Here is a 23036-nt window from a genome sequence, read left to right on the forward strand (position 1 = left end):
ACTGGTCACGTTATTGAGTATTTATTAGTGTGCTATGTACAGAGGAAAGCTATTTACATACGTTAGTTCAGTGAGAGGTCTAGGGCCTGGCACATATGGATGCTTAACAAACCAATGCTGAATGAATGAATTATCCTGTAAACCCCACAATAATCCTATAAAGAAGGGAATATTTTGCTTATTTTTAAAGGTGAAGAAGTCGAGGCTCAGAGAGGCTAAGTCCCTGGTCTGAAGTCCCCAAACTGGACAGTGACAGAGCTAGGATTTGAATTCAGGTCTGGCTGACTCCAGTCTCCATGCTGTGCTGTCTCCCTTCTCAGATGACAGGGCCATTGCACGTGTGCTGGGGACTGTCTTCTCCTTGCAATATCTCCTTCTAGTCGTTTTTCATAGGGTAATATCCTTTGTGGGGTTGGCATTTTGATTTCAGATAGAACCTCCTTTTCGCTGTGCCTCTAGAACATTATTCTCCATTAAAGTCTTTCTAGAAGTTAATCAGTAATATTCACTTCATTTCACCTCTTCTAAAAAACTTTCCCATTTTTTCCTGACCTCAGTCTTAAAAACAATGAAAACGAAAATTATTTCTCCAAATGAAGTCTATAAATTCCTTTTACTTCTCTTAGTATGACTGAGCAGCTCTACATTTACAGCTTGGAGGCAGACAGACTTGGGCTGTGGTCTGGGCGAATATTAGCTCTGTGGTTCTAGCAAGTTCTCCAACTGCTGAAAGCCTCAGTACCTCCATCACCTCCTTTCTTTGATATAGATGATTGATATTTCCTCAGTCTTATATAGAAGTGCCTATGCCAAGGAGCTGCATGGTAAGCCATTCCAGCACCCCTTTCCCATCAGACACCACCCCGCAGATATTCTTATGTAGCAGTGTTGGCATAGGCACTCTTGGGATGCTTAAATGGATTAAGGACGATGAGGCACTTAGTAAAGACCCTGGCACATGGTAAGTGCTCACTAAATAGTAGTTGTTCTAATGATTATTATAGGATAAATGTATTATCTGATTTCCTCAAACTGATAATCATGGGCAAATAGCATCTAGTGTCAAGGTGAGGAAGTTGGATCATTTCCAGTTTGATGTTAAGTAGGGATGCGACCTATGAATGAATTCTGTTGGGGAGGAAAAATTTTCCTCTACCCTTCAGAGGTTCTTTCAGCTGGTCTGATAATTAAAATGACGTGAGACAGATTAACAGGAGAAAAACAAATGTAATTTCATACGTATGGGAACCCCACGTACATGAGAAATTCTAAAACAGAGAGGTAAAATGAGGTATGTATATGCCATCTTGAGCCAACGAATGGGTTAGGGGTCTGGGCTTCAGAGGGGAGGAGGGTAATGCATAGGATGATAAGGAGAGCAGATGTTCAGAAATTAAATGTTTGCTCTGCCATACAGATAGGTCATACAAATTTATTTGTGATAATAACTCTTATTATCGGCAAGGCCCCCAATTTAAATTCTTCATGGGAGAGGTAAAAGTTTCTCTTGAGCCCTCAGGGTCTTGATTGCCTTTAGCTCAAAATAATCCACAGGCCAAAGTAGCCCACCTTGAGGAGCCTGTTCTGAACCCCTTCAATTCCATTCAGTTCAATTCAGTAGATATTTGTTCAGGGCCTGTTATATGTGAGACACACGACTGTCTCCCCTTTCAGGGGGCTCTGGCCGCTTTCACTGGAGACAGCAGTGTGTGGGGAGGATCAGGCAGGCTGAAGGGGCTCGAAGACCAGAGCAGATTTGCGGGGAGACTTCCTCACCTCTGGAGCTTCTGCTGGCCAGTAGCCTTCCTGTTTGTCATCTCTTCTCAGCTGGCTCCGGGCTTGTCCTGTCCCACCGTTCTTCCTCTTCCTCTGACTATCTGACAGGGAAAAGGCTGAAGAGCCCTGAAAGCAGACTGCTCAGAGCCATATGGCCAGCTAGGAGATCTTAAAATTCAGATGGGTTCAGAGGCTCAGAGGCGTATGAAGAATGAGCAAATGACGAGTCCACTGGGCTGTCTAGGGAGAGAAGAATCGCTGAGTCCGATTTTAGTTCTCTAAGAAACCTGGCAAACAAAGTCTACTCTTTTTCTGCGATCTCTGAATGGGGTCAAGGATATCGGCAAAACCAGTAGGAACTGGGATTGGGAGCTCCGGGTCTATTAATTCATCACTGGGTTTTCCATCTGTGTTTGCTTAAAGTTATAGTGGAGCTCATGAAATGCATTTGATGAGAAAGGCTGCTGGCTGCCTTCACAATGGGCCCTCTCGCCTAGTCTGTTATCAACAGAAAGTGATTGAGAGCCTGTTTACCTGCCCAGGGTTGGGAAAGTCCTTCTTTCAGCCTGGAGGGAACTCCAAAAGCTAACAAGGAGAGCCTTACTGGGAGGAGGTCTGTATTGATAAACTGGACTTACCTAGGCCCAGAAGAGTTTGGGTGGGGATGGGCGAGATGGAGGACACAGGGAAATATGTTGAGGTTCCTCCCAGCTCCGTAGTTCTAGAAATCATGTAGCCTCTCCAGACGAGAGAGGTTAGAGCAGCCTGAAGTTATGGGTAAAGTCACCTAGATATTTTGAATCTACATGTAAACACCTACCTAGTGATCAAAAATAATTACTCAGATTAGAATGTTTGGAGAGGGAGGGACACAGAAAGGAATAGCCTCAGAGGCCATTCATATGTTTGTTGAATATTTACAAGCGTTTGGTGGTACGATGGTAGGTTGGTTTCAGCTGCAGATATAGGGGAGCTTCCATTGGTTTAAAGGAATCTATGTAGTAGCCTCTAGAGGTCAAAATGTAAAGGAGCTTCTTTTATTGGAGGGCCAGGAATAATGAGCACGAGGGGATTTGAGAAGACATAGTCTCTTATATGCACCTGAGGCCCACATTTACTGCCTTAGATTTCACCAGACCTTTCGACTTCAGTGTGTAAGGGGAGGTCTAACCCGGGGCCCCACCCACACCAGCCCCACGCCTTCCTGTCCCAGGCGCTGCTCTTCAGCACTCACACCTCCTGGCAATGTTCCTTTTCGCTCTCAAATCTCTAGTCAGTCAGAGACCTGCTGGTTTTCCCCTTTTGCTGGGGTTCTGCTGTGAATTCCTGATCCCCAGGTGAGGGGAAACGTGGGGTGTAGACGTGCACAGGAGACACTGGGGGGTTTGTGCTGGGTTCTACCTGGCCCCCTCTCCTCAGAGGCTCTCCAGGACGCCATCTCTGGGATCCCTGTGGGAAGGGATGGTCAGGTTGGCCTGTGGGTGCTCATTTAATGGCCGTTTATGGAATTTTTGCTGAATTTGGTAACTTGTCAAATTTGATAACCCTGAAAGTAAACTTAAAAATGAAAAGTGATTTCTAATAAAGAATTGCAACTCCTCAGACTTATTCACATGCAAAAAATTTAAATGTATTAAGTTAAAGCATATTAGGTTAAATACACATTAAGTTAATAAAGGAAAAAGGGAGCAAGAATTCTGGACCCTCCTTGTTTTTGTTCATTAGGGAAGGGAATCAGGGTCCTGAGCGTGGAAGGCATGGTGATTTGTGTGGGGCCTGAAGCCTGAGGCTCTGACTCCAAGCTCCACTGTCCTCTTGGCTGGAAAAATCTCCCTGTCTTCCAAGTGAGGGCAGTCCTACGAGACTGCATTGGACAGAGGCCTACTTGAACATAATTAAAAAGGGTTGGGTGGTTAAAAAATGAAATAAGACATGATAAGAAACTATATTTTTTAAAAAAATGCATATTTTTGAAATTCCTTTTGCTATTTGACCTAATAATGTGTACTAGAGATGGGAGAAAAAATTTATATCTCGTTTTGCTGTCACCTCATCTTTCTTCATGCTACCTTTTGATATACTTATAAGAGATAGACTGCTTTAAATGTCCTTATTTTGTGTAATTTGGCTTTCACATTTTTTTTTCTTGATGCTAGCATTTTTAAAGGGCATCCAAAGTTTAAAGTAATAGCTGTTTTCCTCGTGGGGAAAGACATTTCATCTGTGATAACCTACCATTCCTTACCAGACTAGGCTTTCTTTGTGGGTGGATCCTGGGTCACTTTGTTTAGCCACGCAGAATACAAGGCTTTGTAGCAACCACAGGTGAAAGACTAAGGCCATATTAAAGTTGAACAGACCCCTGGTACTTCTAGCAGTGTTTGTCCCCAAGCTGCTAAATATGTATTAGTTAGAATTCTTTGTTATGAGTGACAAAAATCCAGCTTAATCTAGATTAAGCAATAACAGTAATTTTTTAACTTCTAACTAAAGTGTTTGAGGGTGTATCTGGCTGGCTTCAGGCATGGCTGGATCTGGCTCTTTTTTTTCCCTCCAGCTCTTGGCTGCCTGTGTGTTGGCGTTATTGATAGGCATGCTCGCCACATGGTGGGAAAGATGGCTGCTAGCAGCCTCAAGTTTATATTTATGGATATTCTTTTTTGTGTGTATGAGGAAGATCGGCCCTGAGTTAACATCTGCCAATTCTCCTGGGTGCTTTTTGTTTTTTGTTTTTTTTTTTGCTGAGGAAGACTGGCCCTGGGCTAACATCCCTGCCCATCTTCCTCTACTTTACATGGGACGCTGCCACAGCATGGCTTGATAAGTGATGTGTCACTGCACGCCCGGGATCCGAACCAGTGAACCCCAGGCTGCCACAGCGGAGCACGCACACTTAACTGCTTGTGCTACCAGGCTGGCCCCCTTATGGATATGCTTATAGATTTTGATTCATAAGAAAGAAAATGCCTCTCTCATCCAATGTTCGTGTATAAATCTCAAGAACAACTCTGGCCCTGCTTGAATCATGTACTCAGCCCTGAACCAGTCACTTTAATGACATGGGTGATGTGATCACTTCCTGGGGCAGGTAAAGCCTGGCAGTGGACAACCACATGGACTAAATGGCAGGTGTATGTGCACCTGGGGGGTTCCCCAAAGGAAAAGTGAAGTGCTGCTACTAGAAGAAAGAAATGGAGAGACGCAACCATGGTGTCCACTCTGGGACACAGTCCCTCGTGTTTTATTTTTGGTCTCTGTGGGTGAAGGGTGAACAAACCCCTTTTCCTTCTGCATGAGAATTTAAACTTTGGTTAACTTTCTGACTTTGAGTCCCTGCAAACAAGATAACGATACAATATTAACTGTTACTAAGCAGTATTGTTTATGATAAAAATGACCTATAATTGGTACCTTGCATCTGGACCTGGAGGGACTACAGATGGACTATAAATACTAGAGGGCGAGCCATACTTTGGGGTTCTCTGAGTGCAGGGACTCCTGTAACCAACTCTCATGTCCCTTGTGGGGACCTGGAAGCTAAGCCCAAGGAGTTGTTACAAGAGACGTTTGTTCCTGCGGGGCACCAGCCTTCTAAGCCAGGGTGGCACCGCACCTGCCCAGTGTGGATCTTGTCACCTTGCAACTGAGCTGTCACCTTGGGGGCCCAAGACAACAGCTCCTGGACAGCGTGGGGAGCATGGTAGGACAAGGAACAGCTGACACGGACGAGCTGCAGTTGGTGTCCTGCGTCTTCTGAGTAGGCTGGTGTCGGGTGTGGCCTGTGATAATTTCGTGAGTCTGAAATGTTTAGTTGAACGTAAAAAGACGCCCTAGTGGGCATTGGAATCACTCTCGTAATTCTGTGAGATGGGGCAGTTGCTTTAAGGAAGCCCTGCTAGTGAAAGGTGACAGAAGCTCAACTCAAACTACTTAAAAAAAAAAAAGGAATTTATTAACTTATTCAATTAAAAACTTCAGGCATGGGTAACTTCAGGTATGAGTAAATCCAGGAGCTCAAATGACATCAGCAGGGCTGTCTCTTTCTCCACTTGCCAGCTCTGCTTTCCACTGTGCTGGCTTCATTCTTAGGCAGGGTCTCCTTATCAGATGGCCAAGAGAGCTACTGACAGCTTAGCTGATGACTCTAGAGTAAAGATAGACCGTGCCAGAAAAAGCCCACGGTTGACTGTGATTGGCCTGGCTTGGCATGTGACCGTCCCTGACCCAAACACTGACCAAGGGGCAGATGGTGGACGAGGCAGGAGCCTGTAGTTGACAGCCCCACAAAAACGCTGCGCAGGGGCTGTTCTCCAGCGGAAAAGCCGGTGGGCAGGAGACAGGTCACCTGTGCTCTTTTGTCCTGTTCCAGTGCATTCACAACCTTGAAAGGCCTGCTGCCTCCTTTTCTTGTCACCTCCCTCCCCAGCCGCACGCACACGCTGGTGCTGAGTTATGTACCGCTGTAGGTCACCAGCGCTCAGTCACTGCATTTCATTATGCTTACTTGTTATGTGTCTGTCTTCCCTGTTGCACTCTGAGCTTCTCAAGGATGGGACAGTATACTCTCATCTCTCGCTTAGCACAATATCTGGCATATTCATAGGTGCTCAATAATTGTAGCATAAGTGAATGAATGATGGATAAAGATGTGTGTAAATGTTTTCATCTAGCATCTAATCAGTGCCTTTCATCCCGCTTTTGGTGATTTGTTTGTGTGGACCTTTATCTGTTGTCACCATTTGCAGATGTTTGTATCAACTAGACACAATAATTTTTGGTCTCTCATTTCCAAAGAGTTGTTTGTGACTCAGGACTAGGTTTTGCTCTGAGTTAGGTCTAACTTGCAGTCAGAAAACCTAGGGCCCAAGCCCTTCCTTTTGCCCTTCCTTAGTGGTTTAATGAGAATGACAACAAGAGTCAGGCCTTCAGACTCTGAGGGGTGGGAGCTGTAGGCCTCGTTGGCAACATATCTGGCTCAGGAATGATGAATTAGGTGCCACCCTGTTTCTCTGGCTTCTGTACATGCATGAATACAGAGCTCCACATGGCTGATCCTTGTCAACATTTTTTTTTCCATTTATTATTTCAGCATTTTTCCTTCCTTTTTCTTCCACTTATTGGGGAATCATGAGCTGTTATCTCAAGTTAACAGTGACCATGATCTTTTCTTTACCGCGTTAGTAGGAGATCAGATGATAAATCGCAGAATCAGGAACTTTCTTACAAAGAGGCTCGTTGTGTCTTGTTTTTTTTGTATTTCAAACATCTCGCTAAGCTTTTGGTTGATAACACACCAAGCCAATTTGTGAGTGTTTTCTTTAATTGAAGAAAATGCTTCTGCCTCTATTTTGCCACCCTGACATCCTTTTCCTCCTTTTAAATGTCTTGAGTTAGAAAATTAAGTTCTCTATTGGGCTTCCATTTTTCTTGATGACATTTTGGCTATTGCGAGTGCAGTCTCCACCGGCAGTGTGAAAAGTTGGAGAAATGAGCATAATGAGAAGATTCTACGTTTGAGCTTTCCTTCCCCACCAAGTGCACATGAACATCCCCCTTAAGTGATGTTCTCTGGGTGATGCCAAGTTTCTCTATTCCATTTCATAAAGACCTGTTCTCAAGAGTTTTCCTGTTGATTCTTAGTGAACGTTGGAGGTAAATACATGAGCAAGCCCGGAATGCCTACGCAGAAGCAGTGGATGAAATATCATTTCTGAAGCAGCCACGTAAACATTCAGCCTGGAGAATTTCTGTTCAGACCTTTTTATCAGCAAGGCAAGGCTTCGTGTGTGATGCGCAGGTGCCTGAGACAGGGTCTGGCACATCACAGCTTCTCAATAAATAGTGGAGTGAAAGAACTAGTCAATAAACACAGAAAGTAGGTAAAACTGCTACATTTGAAAGGGACTCTCGTTGTCTGGCTGTGAGGTGGCGCCTCCCCAGGTGCTTAGGAGGACCATTTCTGGACAGGACTTTTCTGCCCCCGTAACAATGATTCCGTGCTGGTGTGGAGTCCCCACAGCTGTGGGCAACAGCTTAGAGCTGGATCTGGTTGGGAGTCAGAAAGACTGATATCACCTTCCCCTAAGAAGGGCCTGGAAAAGTATGACCAGAAGCACCGCCTTGGCCTCCTCGTCACCCCCAAAATGCCACCTGCCTTGTCAGTTGTCTTGCTTGTTCAATAAGCGTGTAATAAATGCTGGAGGTTTGTGATTGATTTCCAGAAAGGAAGAAAACCAGTTCTTTTGGCAGCTGAGAGGGGCCACGTTGAGATGATAGAAAAACTGACCTTCCTAATCTGCATTCTTCAGAAAAGGACAAGGTAAGTTGGACTTTTATTTCTTTGCTGAGAACGAGAGGAAGGGGAGTGACCGTTGGTGTGTGGATTTGGGGAAGGCATCTGGGTCAGGAGCAGAGTTGTTCAGTTGTTACTACAGTCGGAATCATGGAATGTCCAGATGGAATGGACCCACTTTTGCAGTGGATTGTCCAGAATGCCAGTTTTCACTCCATAAATGTTTGTGAAGTCAATTGACTGCGTGGATTTTTCCACTGTCAACTCCAGGCCTCTCTTTTCTTCCCCTGAGGTCTGCTGGAGACTCAGCCCCACCTGACTAGGGAGGGAAACCCCAGTGAACATCCAGATCTATGTGCACATCGTTGATTTTGTGTATGTGTGTGAGGAAGATTGGCCCTGAGCTAACATCTGTTGCCAGTCTTCATCTATTTTTTGTATGTGGGATGTTGCCACAGCATGGCTTGAGGAGCAGCGTGTAGGTCTGCGCCCGGGATCCAAACCCATGGACCTTGGGCCACTGAAGTGGAGCGCACAAACTTAACCACTATGCCACCAGGCCGGCCCCCATCTTTGATTATTTTTTTAGGAGAAATTCCTAGATGGGGAATTGTGAGTCAAAGAGTTCTGCACATTTTAAAATCTTTTGGTATACGTTGCTAAAACTACCCCCCAGAAATCTTTCACCAGTTTACCTTCACCTAGGTTATCTGGAATTACTTTTATTGTCCACTTTTTGCTAGCAAATTAGCTGCCAAGGTAGAACAAGGAGGATGGGCAGTTTTTTTCTATTGGCACAAACAGCTGTGTCTTTTCATTTAGAACTTTAAAAAATTATAAATTTCACTTGAAACTGTGGGTAACATTGCTCACACTCTGAACCACAACTTTAGCCAAAATGAAACCTCCCGGAAGCCCCACTGCAGCCCTGACCTTTGGAGGGGTGTGTTGCTCAGTGCAGAGACTCGACCGTGAATGTCTCTGTTGCAGGAGGGGAACACTGCCCTGCACCTCGCAGCGAAGCATGGTCACAGCTCTGCGGTCTGGGTGCTGCTAACCCAGTGGCAAGAAATAAATGAGACCAATGAGGTACGTGGAGGTGCTCATGACAGGTGGGCCCAGGATTCAAAAGCGGAAGGGTGCAAGGAATGGCTTTCAAGAAGGGAATGGGAGGAAAAGAAAGATGTTAAGTGCCACAGGGTGTAAAATGTGAGGTGAAAAGATTCCTACTTTTTTCTTTAAAGTGTCCCACTGCAAATCATTTGTTAATCCATTTATTTATTCACCCATTCACTCAAAAAATTTAGTATGTACTCTATGCTAGGTAGAGTATATATTCTTTTTCTAGAAGCCTATGGGACAAGAAGGGCGTGTAAAAAATACCGTGTCAGGCTACATGCAATAATAGATGTGTATACAGTATGCTGTGGGAACACAGAGGAAAATCCATTTCAGAAATTACAGTCTTCGCAGGGGGGTGATACATTATCTGGGTCTTGGCATTTGAACGGACGTTGGTAGGAGGGGGTTGAAGAGGGCACTTAGAGTATTTCAGACAGAGGGAAGAGCCCTGTATAGGAAAAGAGGCATGGAAGACCCTGTGTGTCCTGGGAATGACAAGTTCAGAGCGGCAGGGACTGAGGATGGTGGGCCAGGAAAGGGGGGAGCCCAGTGGGCCGAGGCAGAGAGAGGAAGAAGGGCTGCGCTCACCGGGACGAGGGTTTGGCTTTGACCTGTTGGCAGCAGAGACCTTGAAAGGTTTTAAGCAGCAAAGAGGGATGGGATCCATCTTGGGCGTAGGCAGGTGACTGTCACAGTGGTTTGAAGGGAGGATTGGAGGTGGGGAGTCCCAGTTAGGTGATGGCTGAAATGGCTGAAGCAAGAGCTCTGGAAAGTGTCTCACCGAGGCCCTCACGGGCAGCAAACAGGATGAGGTGACAGGAGGAGTAGAGGCAACAGGACTTGTGACCAGGGGTTAGGGAGGGGGAAGACTTTCTGACCCGCAGCTCTCTGGCTTAGACTATTGGGAGGGTGGGGTGCCCATCCCTGAGCTGTGGAGTGTAGGGGAGGAGCAGGTGAGCGAGATCGGTGACGGTGAGGGTTTGGATGGATTCCCTTTGAGGCACAGGCGGGGAGGAGGTAAGTTCAGGTGGAGAGCGGTAGGGAGATAGGAACTGGGCCTGGGGTTCAGTGGAGAGGCTGTGGCCGGGGAGGCAGATTTGTGAGTCATCTGTTCTGGGTAAAATGACTTTGGGTCAATGACATTTGGGCTGGCTCTTTGAAACTCAGGTGAGTGGAGTCCTCTTGGACTTTGTAGTTTAATGTTCTGATATATTCTAAACTTGACATCTCTCCTAAGAGATACTGTAAGAAGTAATATCATAATCATTTCATTTAAGATACCATTGATCGTAAGGCTCATCGTTACTTTATGTAATACTAAGAAAAAAGAATGCTGCCAATAGACCTATCACACAAAAAGCTTTCTTGTCACTTGGAGTATTTTATACCTCTTGAAAGAGTTCTGAGACTTGCATCTTAGGTTTTTATCGTCCATATATAAAGGAACAAATAAACAAGATAAGTTGGTTAAGTATTCCTCTACTTCACACGGTGAGTCAGATTCTTCTAAATCACTTTCTTGCTCAGAGTCTTGATGTCTTGCTTTTCCAAACAAAATGTTGTCCTCTTTGCCTTCAGAGGTGCTTGTGATGCAGCGTTTCTTCAGAGGTACCCTGCTATAGTGTATGACGTTTTCTTCTGAGCCGCTGACACCCTTTCTGATTTACTGCACATCACAAGCAGTGACAGCTATATCACGTCTGCCACCTGGTCGACTGAGATTGTGCGATGCACCCTGATCTCAGATATGTTGACACTGAAACAATATGTGACTTAGAATTGGTGGAGTACGGTCATAAAAATAGCAACTGTGGGCAACGTGATGGAAGCTGGAGGCTCTGAAAGTGAACATGTGCGATACTGGGGACAAGTCAGTATTCCCTTTGGCCCAGAAGCCCATCTGCCTGGTCCCATGCGTCTCTGGACCCAGGCAGGCAGAGGTGAAAAGCAGGGCTCTGACTGCCTGGGTCTGGTCCCGGCTCCATCACTGTCTATCTGGATGATCTTGGGCATGTTACTTAGCTCCTCTCAGCCTCAGTTTCCTCATCTGTAAAATAGCCTCATCAGGCCATAGTAAGGTTTACATGGAAAGGCTGTGTCACACACTTAGTACAGGGAATAGTGCCTGGCATGTGGTGAGTGTGCGAGTGGTGCCTGTTGTTGTCCTGGGTGTCATCTGGTGCAGTAAGTGGGAGTGTGGTTCCCATCCATGTCAGTGGTATATACTCTTATCGTCCTCATTTTCTCCCCAGTTCCTGGGAGAATGTAAGCCAGGCTTTCAGCTGAGGATCATGAACAAAAATGGAGCCTTCATTTGTTTATTGTTATGTGTGTGTTCACTCTTTTCTGACCGTCTGGCACAATGATGATCCGACTTAATAGGTTTAACTTACTTAAAGAAGATCCGGGACTTGGGTCTTCTTGAATGAAAGTTATGAATGATACGTGGGAAACTCGGAAAGAGCATGAATCTCAGGCGTGATTGGCCTTCACAGAGCAATATAGAGATCAAGTCCTGTAGTCACAGGGTTTAATTTAAAGTCTTAGTCGTGCTTGCCGTGCTCTGTTTTAATGCTTTACTGCTGGAATGTGTGCACTTGGGTTACATTTTAGCTATTTTCAAGTTAGGGCACATGGGAGAGAACTCATAACGTCCAACAAACAGTAATTGCAGCTTATGAGAGGTTTCAGTTGCACAAAGTGAAGTGTCCAGTGATAATATTAGCCTTTTGGATATGGCCCATAATGTTCGTACCGTCTTGGGCTGCCTGTGTTTTCTGATAGAAGCTGTTGCCGGAGCAGCTGGAGTGACCCACGTGAAGACGCTCTAGAGTGGTGGTCTCTAGCATCCTTGCTGGCAGACGCCGATCAGGAAGGAAAGTCTGAGTGTACACCTATCACATACAGAGTTATAATTAAGTTACACATTACAAAACGTATGCCAGAAACATACATTTAACAAGTTTGAGATAAAAATAAACATAAATAGCAGTTCTCATATTTTCCCCACACTGGAAAGATTATCTTGTATACATACATCTGATGTATTTTCCTTCCAGTTTTCTCTGTGTTCCTCTGCATATATATTTTTAGTGGCTGCTCAAAATTCATTTAGTGTACTATTTATTTATTTAGTTTATTTCAGCTTTTCTTTATTATATGTTATCATGAACCTCTTTGTATCTAAACCTTAGTCTGAATTCCTCACTATTTCCTTTGGGTTTATTCTTAGAGGTAGGATTGTTGGGTCAAAGATATGGACATTTATTAAGCTCTTGATATGTTAGAGATGTGAATTCTTTCCTTCACATTTTTTGCAAATATTTTTCCACTGGGATTTGCCTTTTGGCACCTCTTTTCCTAGAAAAATGAGAGGGTGGATTATGAGGAGACATTCCTTTGTAATAGATGGCTATCCCAGGCACTCAGGTAAAGCAGCCCGGGACAGTTTTTCCATCTCGTTGGGATGGGAACATTGGTTCCATGCTCTTGTGTCCCTGTTAACGTGATTGTTCATATCTAATTAGCTACAAGTAAAACCTCTCAACTCGTCCTAATGCACTTGTTAAGCAGAATAACGTCCAGCAGGGGAAATGGTTGGGGAGTGGGGAAGGAATTCTCATTTCTTCTCAATATTTTTAGGAAAGAATCTGCATGAGGAGGGGGAAATATCTAAGTAGCTATTGTGTGAGAACATTTCCTTCTTTTCTCTCTGTTTTGGCCTAAACTAAATTCACTATTTCCTACTTGTGTTCATCATAATGAGTTTCAGGAAACTTAATTATTGAGATAGGGTATTACTTTTCTTTAATGACATACAACATTTTAAATTAGTTTTAAAGGTTAAAGCTGTACTTGGTACAAATGTGCTTCTATTTCTGTATGTTTCAGACTGCGTTATAATGCCTTATTTCCAAGATTATCTTTCTTTACAGGCTGTTACTTTCTTGTGGGCAGGGTCTGTGTCCTATTCGTCTTTCCAGTCCTGATGCCTAGGTATCTAATAAATGTTTGCTAGTAGATGTCTAATAAATGTTTGCTAGATAAATTAATCAAAGTTAAGAGTAAGAGTGGTGGAGAGAAATCTGAGAGGAGGCAGCCCAGCAGGGTAGTTAAGGGTGCAGGCTTTGCAGCCAAACAGCTGGACGTGGGTCCTGGCTTTGCCACTTTTAGCTGAGGCTTAGCTTCCTTATCTGTAAAATGGAGATAATATTAATCCCGACCTCATAGGGTTGTTGTGCAATTTAACTGTGCAAAAGCATACAGTCTTGGCAGTATTTGTTGGCACATAGATGCTCAATGGATGCTCTCCATCATTAAGAGTAGTGCACAAAAGATAGAGAGAAAGCACGCTGTTCCTCAAGTAATTTCATTCCATGCCAAGAGGCAATTAATTTTAACTTGTTTCCTTTTGTTAGAATGGAGAAACCCCTTTCTTCCTGGCTGTTGAAGGACGTCATGAAGAATGCAGCAAAGTGCTAGTGGCAGCAGGAAGTGACATCAGTGTTCCAAATAAAGTACGTGCTCTGTGCCACGTTCGCTCATGCGGTGGGAGGGGGGCTCAGAATGTTCTTTGGGTAATCTGGTCCTGCACTGATCCCCTCACTGGGCCTTTGTAGAATTAATATTTCTAATTTGCTTTCTTTGGGGTAAGAATTAATTATTTACCTCTGATATTCCCCAATTAATGTCCCCTCAAAAACAATGCCATTCTTTCTGTTTATTTGGGGAAGGCATAATTGAAAATGGGGCAAAAGGAGCAGATAGTTGTTACTTCTCAAGTACGGAGACACGCTTATGCTGCTTGGTTTTCGCCCTGGCAGCTAGTATATTCCTGGCTTACACATAGTGGATGCTGAAGTAAAAATCACTGTGTGAAAGCCCAAGTGGTCAGTCTGGAGCCTGAAGAAGATAGGACGGTGCCTTCTGCTAATTACCATATACCTTGGTGCTAAGATTCTTTCACACTTATCTTCATTTTTTTTGTGTGTGTCTGAGGAAGATTAGCCTTGAGCTAACGTCTGTTGCCAATCCTCCTCTTTTTGCTAAGGAAGGTTGGCCCTGGGCTCACATCTGTGCCCATCTTCCTCTACTTTATATGTGGGATGCCGCCACAGCATGTCTTGATAAGCAGTGGTTTGTGTCTGTGCCCAGGATCTGAACCCGCGAACCCCGGGCCGCCAAAGCAGAGTGCACGAACTTAACCACTACACCACTGGGCTGGCCACCTATCTTCGTTTTTTAGATAAGGAAACTAGAATTTACGAAAATTAAGGAACTCATCCAAAATTGCTACCGAACTTCTTAATCGCAAGTTTGCGTGCCTGATGGACGGTAAGCCAAACACTGAGACATTGGCGCTTGGAGATGGAGAAAGTTGTATTCGAATTGGCCAAGATGAGAAGGTGGGAGCATGGGTTCTCTCAGATCTGCCTTAACAAGAGCAGAAAGCAGGGGGTTTATAGGGCTAAGGGGCTTGGCAGGAGGAGCTTCGGAGAAACAAAGGGGTCACTCCTGATGAGCCCCTGGGCAGTCTGACTTCTGGGATTCAGTGGCTGCTGGGGGCAGGCCATCCAGTGATCGCAGCCTCCCTGAAGGCATTCTCTTTCTTCTGGAAAACAAGCTCACAAACCCTCAAGACCGGAGTCACCCCTCAAGTTAAACAAGAAAACAGCAAATTGACAAGATTCGTCTATATCTGTGTTGAGAACAAGGTCAAAAGGCAATCCTGTTCTTACTGGATATCGACAGAACCCTCAGGTACCCGGCTTCAGGATCATATGACTGATAGTGGCAGTGCAGGGATTCAAGCCCGGCGCCTGAGCTCCTCACCATGGCAATGGCCTGATTTTCAGATGGTTTTAGTTTCGTTTTCTGTTTTTCTAATTAATTTTAAATTATAATGAAAATAACCAAAAAATTTGAATAGTACCAAAGGGTATATGATAAAAAGTGTCTTATTCCAACTCCTCATCTCAATTTCACCTCCCCATACCTAACAGTATTAATAGTTTATTTAATCTTGCAGGAATTTTCCAGGCATTCACATGGAAAATGTGACTAAACACAGGCACATTACATACCGACCCCACATAAGTGGTAGCTATGTATATACATTATATATATACATACTGCTCTGCACCTAGTTGTTGTTTTTAATTGCCAGTATATCTTGGAGATATCTCCATATCAGCACAATGTATTCCTCTTCAGAAGGTACAAAGTTAAACACTAGAATCAAGAATAAAATCCCTAACGAGTAATGTTTTCTACCCTGTGCTCCGCCGGCAGGAGTGTCCCTTTGTATGACCCTTTGAAAAGCAATCTGTCACTTTCCTTTCCACCCATGTTTGGGAAGTTATGTTAAAGGAATAATCCTAGAGGGGGAAAGAGCTACATGCAGTGATAGATGTTAAAGTTACTCCGATAGCCAAGAATTAGATACATCCGTAAGTGCAGCGAATGGTGGGGGAGGGCTCAGTAAAAGCTCCGTGTGCCTATTTCTTGGAAAATTATGTAGCCATTAAAAGATATTAATGATAAATACTAAATATATTGCAATATAGAAAAATGTTCGTGATAGAACCCTAGTTGAAAAAACAATATGTGTTTGTACATATATTTTCAGTAGATAAGATTTATATATATGTGGACAAGATTGCAAGAAGGTGGAAAATGAAGATAGTGTGAGGTGATTCCCACTGAGACTGCAGGTTATTTATGTGATAAGTGAAGGCAAAGTTAAGAACTCATGGGGCCCAGGAAAGGTTCAGGGTGTGGAGGGCTGTACTGTTCTTCAGTCATTACACAGGTGCCTCCTGCCCCCAGTCTGCAGCCACCCTCAGTCCCTGGAAAGGCCTCCCTCCTGGCAAGATCCCCTTGGGCTCTCACCTTTGGCCCACTCCAGTGCTCTGTGCCCTCCCTCCCTCCTGTACTCAGTTTCTCGCCCTCGGAGGCCTTGTGCCGTGTAATGGCTTTCCCATGCTCGGTCTCCCTACGTGACTAGGACTGCAGGCTCCACGTTGTCCATATCCTTGTGGCCTCGGCCTCATCTAGGCAGCCTGGAAATTGTCTGAAGTCCGTTTTTCAGCTTTTACATGATCTTGAGTTTTCCCCCTGGGGTCATCAGCACAGTTCCTGCCCCCACTGGCTGTCCACACCTGTCTCCGCCCAACCCAGTGAAGACCCGGGGGAAGCAGTGTGAAGCAAGGAGCCAGCAGCACAGACGCACGTTACCGTGGGGCTGCATTAGACTCATCTTGCTTTCACATCTGTAGGCGATTACTCTGTTTGATCTTGGCAGTGCTTCACCTGTGACATTGCTTAGTCTCGTCTCCAGGAGATTGCTTTTGTGTCCCCACCCCCAACCACGAGGAGGGCGTAAGGAGTTGAGTCATTTCTGCGGAGGGAATGGGAGTGAGATGATGGGTTCAGTGAAGGCGGAGGCCTCCTGCATTTGTGCTGCGTGGAGAGGCTGCCCTGAGTCTGGGCACCAGGCTCTCCTCTGGGCCCTACTGACTGCCAGCGCCAGGGGAGACTTTTGTAGACCCTAGAACTCATTTCTGGAGGCCCTGCCCTCATGTCTTATCAAACATATTTAAATGCTCCCACATTCCACATTAAATACATTTTTTTTTTTTGCTGTAAATTATTTTTAAAGACTTTTTAATTTGTGCTTTTACAATTATTTCGTCATGTAAATCCCCCAATGTATGATTGACTCTGATTTCTTAGAACTCTGTGCATACTTGGGAATATGAGGGAGGTGAAAAAATTTAACCTACCAATGGTTTACGAATGTAATGAATATTTTATGAATATTACATTTAACAATCAATGAAGTAGGAGTATGTCAATTAAATATTTATTCGCTTTAATTTGGGATTTTCTTTTGGTATCTTGGATCAATTTTTTTTTAAGATTTCAGATACTTCTTTCGCTCTTAAAAAGTCTGTAGGGGGGCCAGCCTGGTGGTGTAGTGGTTAAGTTCAGCACACTCCACTTCAGCAGTCTGGATTTGCGGGTTTGGATCCCAGGCGCAGACCTACACCACTCGTCAAGCCATGCTGTGGCCGCATCCCACATACAAAAAGATAGAGGAAGATTGGCACAGATGTTAGCTCAGTGGCAATCTTCCTCAAGCAAAAAGAGGAAGATTGGCAACAGGTGTTAGCTCAGGGCCAATCTTCCTCACCAAAACAAAAAAAAAAAAGGAAAGAAAAGTCTGTAGGCCCTACACACTGTGCCTGTGGTGCTTCATGGGTAAAATGCAACAGACTCCCCCAGCTCTTCCTACTGTAGGGTTCCTGGCTTTGGGTTCTTCACGAACTCGTTTCCGCTTCAGATCTTCCCATTGGGGGCACTTCTTACCATTCTTATCTCAGTCTAAATGTCACACTATCCAAGAAGCCTTTCTTGCTCACTCACTGGGAAGTGGCCATCCAGTCATACTCTTTTACTTCTCATTGTAGCACTTATCACTAGCTGATGTTATTCTTCTAATAACATCTAGAATCTAATAAACAGATTTATTCTAAGTGTGCTGATTTACGGATGTGCCAATCTACCCATCTGTAGATCCCGTGGTTGTCCACCCCCACTGGACTGTAATATCAGAGAGCTTGTCAGTCTAGTCCTATCCCCCACTAGCTAACATAGTGCCTGGTGCAAAAGTGCTCAGTAATTTTTTGTGGAATGAATAAAATGATAGTTATGGTTACTGTACACATTTACTAACTCATTTATTCTCCCAGTATTGCTATGGTTTGAGAGAAAGGGGTAGGATGGTGTGGTAGGCAGAATAATGGCCCCCAGAGATGTCCACATCCTAATCCTTAGAACCTGTGAATATGTTATGTTACATGGCAAAGGGGAATTAAGGTTGCTCATCATCTGATCTTAAAATGAGATTATCCTGGATTATCCAGGAGAGCCTGATGCTGTCACAAGGGTCCTTTAAAGCCAAAGAGGGAGACGGGTGAGGAGGTCAGAGGGATGGAGTGTGAGAAGGACTCAGTGCACCATTGCTGGCTGTGAAGATGGAGGAAGGGGGCTGTGAGCCAAGGCATGTGGGTGGTTCTACAAACTGGAAAAGGCAAAGAAATGGATTCTCCTGAAAGCCTCCAGAAAGGCCTTTATTTTGGCCCCATGAGACCCATTTCAGACTTGTGACCTCCAGAATTGTCAGATAATAGATTTGTATTGTTTAAGCCACTAAGTTGGTGGCAATTGGTTATTAGTGCCATAGAAAACTAATATAGGTGGTTATGTCGTTTTTACAGAGGAGGACAAAGAGGCCCATGCTTGAGAGGCCCCCTCCAAGGTCATGTAGGTATTTCGTATCAGCTCAAGCCAGACTGCAGTCAGTCGGAGTGCGTATCCTTCCTGTTAGCATCTGTACCACTTGTCTGTTGCTTCATAACAAACCAGCCCAAAGCACAGGGGCTTAAAACAGTGTATTATTATCTTGCATGGCTCTGAGGGTTGACTGGGCAGGGCTGGGAGCTTCTTACTTGGGGTTTGTTATGTGGCTATGGGCAGATGTTGGCCAGATCTTGAGTCATTTGCAGGCTTAACTCAAGTGGACATCCACAGTGGCCCACTCCCATGTCTAGCGGCTGAGGCTGGCTGTCACTGCTCGACCAGAGCACCAACATGTAATGTTTCCATGTGCCTTGGCCGTCACACAACACGGCAGCTGGCTTCCATGAGGTAGGGAGCAGAAACTGCCAGGCCAGTTAGGGGCCACACTGGGAACTGGCACACTGTCACTTCTGCCGTATTCTGTTGGTCAAAGCAGTTACAGGGTCCCCTCAGATTCAACGAGGTGAAGAAATAAACCCCACTGCTTGATGGGGAAGTGGCACGGTCATATTGCAGAAGAGCATGTGGGGTGGGAGATACTTATGCAGCCCTTTTAGAAAAACCTTATATCCTACAGCATCCTTATTTGGAGGACCTGAAAGTACTCTGTAGCAATCTTAGAATTAATCAGTAAGTAACTGTTCACTGACCTTGTATTATTGCAAGGCACCGTGCTAGGCCTTTTGGAGGATGGCAGGATGATCGAGAGCAGGCGCTGACCTAAAGCAGTTTGCCATGTAGCATGGACACTGGGTGAGGACCGTCGGGCACAGGGAGCAGTAGGAGGTGGTGGGTGCAGAGGGAAGGGGAGGTGCTGAAGGAGTTGAGTGACAGGCCGTGAGGGAGCGCTGTACACAGGCAGCATTGTGCCAAGCCTTGAAGCCCCGCCTTCGAGGGGAGACTGCTGTCAGGAGGCATTTCTTGGGGCCAATACCAAGCCAGCTGGTGTGGCACAAGGAGGGGGTTTGCAGGGTGTATAGCGAGAAGACTTGGTCCTAGTCCACTTCACACCTCCGAAGAAGGGAAACAGAGATTTAACTCATATTTGCCTGGGGCACGTGTTACCTAGGACTTTGACTCTTTTATGGGAGACACTTAGAAGCAACAAAGAGCCCCCCAAAATAATTGGAAACACGATGGATTTTCTTTTTTACATAGTGGTACTATTTCATTGTATTGATTGACTACCACGTGCTGAACAGCAGAAAGCATGGTGGATTCTAATGGGGATCCTTCCCTGCCCTCTCCACCTGTCTCTTGTGGCTCAACATCAGTGCTTTGCAGATAGCAACGCAGAATGGCCACGCATCCCTTGTTAGCTTTCTTCTCCATGAGAACGTGGATCTGCGCCAGAAGGTGGAAGTGAGTCTCTTCTCATAACTCGGGCTTTGATCTGGCTCTGTGAGGATGGCTGAGTGGGAGATGCTCCTCACAGATACCTGGGGGGATGAGGTATTCACAAAGGAGGAATTCTTTCTGGGAAGGCAGACCAACTTCTGTTGGAGACTGAGACTTAATCTTGAGAAATAAAATCCGAGGGATGAATTTTAGAAAGTCACTGAAGTTCATGAACAGAATGAAATCTTTGTAAGTATTGATATTTGCTGCATGAAAACTTTCTCGTGTCTAGGGGTGCTATTATTCTTTTATTAAATTTATCAGTCTGGGAAAATGATGAAGCTGCTGTGAATAGGAAGGAGAATGATAATTTTTTCCCCCTTCACTGAGCGATCTTGTTTTTCTTTTGAAAGTCAATCCTTGAGGCTGATTTAGGTTTTCCAAAGTTTGAATTGGCTTTGGTAGAATTAACAAAGGCCCTCTGTGCTGGAATTAGATGGGAAACAGTCCTCTGATTTTCAGTCTATTTTCATTTCTCCTGTGAGAATATTATTTCCTCTGGTCTTGCTTAGCCATTACTATTTATTGTGTTAACTCAAGAGGAGGGATGAGACTTGAACCATGGCTGGTAGTTTTTGGAGAATGGCGTTGGGGAAATTGGCTCTGAACTTGCCTGGTTCATCCAAGGATGCATCCTGTTTCTCAGGAGGGGCTGGGCCCCAGCAAGGCTGGTGGTCCCAGCAGGAAGGACACTGCCCACTTCCTTGGGACGTGGGATGCTTTCTCTTTTTGCATGCTTAGTGCCTCAAGAGAGAAGCTTCTTCCTGAGCAGAAGAGGCTGCACAGAAAGCCTTCCCCTCACCGTGCCCCTCCAGCCCTGTCTGCCTCTCCTTTCTCTTGCCCACCCTTGGACAATCTGACTTACCCAGCCATGGTGTCCTCCCTACCCCCTCCTCTCTTCCTCTGTGTGCTGGTACACCCTTGCCAACTCACTACATCTCTCTTCCATCAATCTACCCTTGTCTCCTGGGAAGGAGCCTGGTGCCCCTGTCGGAGTCAGGAAGATCTGGGTTCAAATCCTGTCTCTGCTGCTTCCTAGCTCCGATGCTTTGTGGAGGTTGTTTAATCTCTCTGTGCCTCACATGTGAAGTGGGGCGTAGAAGACCTAACTGCTGGGGTTATTGTGAATGAAACGCTATTGCCTAGTGTTTAAATCAGAGTAGACACCACTGGGGACGTACATCACTGCTGCTTATTAATATCGTCTATTCCACTGAGCACCACTGCCCCCCGTCCTCTTCACCCTCTCTAGTATCATCCGTCCCGCTGGAGCACCACTGCCCCCCGTCCTCGTCTCTCACCCTTGCTCACCTCTCCCTACTGTTTGCTTGCAGCTCAACAGCTGTTTGCACGTTGGCACTGGGTCTCCCGCCCTTGCTCTTGCACACCTCTCCCTCTGTACATCTCCTCCCCACTGGATGCCCCTCACCTCACTCTCATGCCTTGACTGTATTCTCTCCTCCTTTTTTTCCCTCTCAGTTGCCTTCTCTCTTGCCTCCACCGGCCAGTGGCAGCAGGGGGAGTGGGGCAGCAGGAGGGTAAGTGTGTGATTGTGGTGGGGGGTCCTGCAGCCTGGCAGGCTGGGTAAGAAGCCCACGATGGAGGTGGGTAAGAGCATGGCATGTGGCTGGAAGACAGGCGTTCTATCCTGGAACAAGGAGGAAAGGGAAGCAGGCTTCAAGAGCTTGGTGAATACACTGTGGCTGGACTCTGTGTAGGTGGGAGGGCTGACCTCGAGAACAGTGCCCCTGGATGAGTGGGGCGTTAGTCCCACAACATGCTCTAGGGAGAAAGAGCTCTAGATCACGTCAATTCAGGACATGCTGAATGTGAATGTCCTCCTTGTGGCTGTTCCCACTGCACTTGAGCTCTTTGAAGGCTCTGAGAAGTCCTGCGGTTAAGCCTATTGAATACTTTCTTATCCTTCATAATTGAGCTCTAATGTCAGTTCTTCAGGAAAGCCCTTTCTGACCTCCAGAAAGGTCGGCCCTCTCCCCACCCCAACATGTGCTCTCATACCACTCTCTACTTTTCCTCCAAAGCACTTATCACAATTTGTAATTTCTATATTTATTTTGTGATTAAAAAAAATTAATATTTGCCTACCTTACTAGATTGGAAGATTCCTGAGAGTGGGCCAAGTTCACACTGAATCCCTAGCGTCCTGAAGGAGCCCGGCCCATTGTAGGTGCTCATGCCTAGTTCTAGAAGGGATGATCACCGGGGAGCAGGTTTGCTGCTCAGCCTTGGGAAGGAGGTGATGGCTGGGCACTGACTCTGGGCCTGCACCCGCTGCACAGTCTCGGTCCTCGGGAGATTATCCGGACACATCTGCTGAAATGATTTGCTTTTTGATCTGAATGATGAAGCCAGAATCTTCTGGGTTTGAAATTCTCACTTCTTTCTGCAGCCACTTCTTTCTTAGCCGTTATCAGCAACGACATCACGGTGGTGAACAGCTTACTGAGTGCACAGCATGGCGTTGACGTCCTAAATCAGGTAAGCTGGGCGAGTCAGAGCATTGCTACGCAGTGCGTGTTAGGGGTAGTTTTGATCAAGTTCAGGGTGCCCTGAAAATTCCTGGGAGGAATATGCACACTCTTTTTTATCCTTTTTCTTCTGTCACCCTCACTCCCACTCATGCACACATACTTTGTCTTTTTTAGGCACACAGCTGGGGTTCGGCCAGTGTGTTATTCAACTTCACATTTAACAGGCCCTGCACTTCTGAGAGATAAATAGTAGCTCAGAGGTAAATTGCCAGAGGCTCTTTAAATCAAAAGCCACTTCTCCCAGGTGAAGTGTTGTAATTGGCAGAGAGCCCCTGCTATAAGAAGGAAACTTTGTTTCTATATTAGAGATGGTAAATGTGTCTTCCATTTGCCCAAAGGCAAAGCGACTCTTGGAATAAAAAAATCACCATGAGGGGTGGGCCTGGTGGTGTAGTGGTTAAGTGCGTGCACTCCACTTTGGCGGCCTGGGGTTCGCAGGCTCGGATTCCGGGCGTGGACCTATGCACCGCTTATCAAGCCATGCTGTGGCGGCGTCCCATATAAAGTAGAGGAAGGTGGGCATGGATGTTAGC

The 23036-nt window shown here is 45.5% G+C and overlaps 1 protein-coding gene across 1 annotated transcript in view; it reads left to right on the top strand.

Annotated features, from left to right (window-relative positions):
• ANKDD1B (ankyrin repeat and death domain containing 1B) overlaps nt 1–23036 on the top strand; it is a 57280-nt gene that overhangs the window by 18151 nt on the left and 16093 nt on the right. Inside the window, 6 exon segments of the mRNA XM_058551481.1 lie at nt 7998–8064; nt 8067–8095; nt 9059–9156; nt 19816–19915; nt 21286–21349; nt 22377–22450. Coding sequence (XP_058407464.1) covers nt 7998–8064; nt 8067–8095; nt 9059–9156; nt 19816–19915; nt 21286–21349; nt 22377–22450 — 432 coding nt within the window.

The sequence above is a fragment of the Diceros bicornis genome, chromosome 1 (genome assembly GCF_020826845.1).
Source record: "Diceros bicornis minor isolate mBicDic1 chromosome 1, mDicBic1.mat.cur, whole genome shotgun sequence".
NCBI classification, from domain to species: Eukaryota; Metazoa; Chordata; class Mammalia; order Perissodactyla; family Rhinocerotidae; genus Diceros; species Diceros bicornis.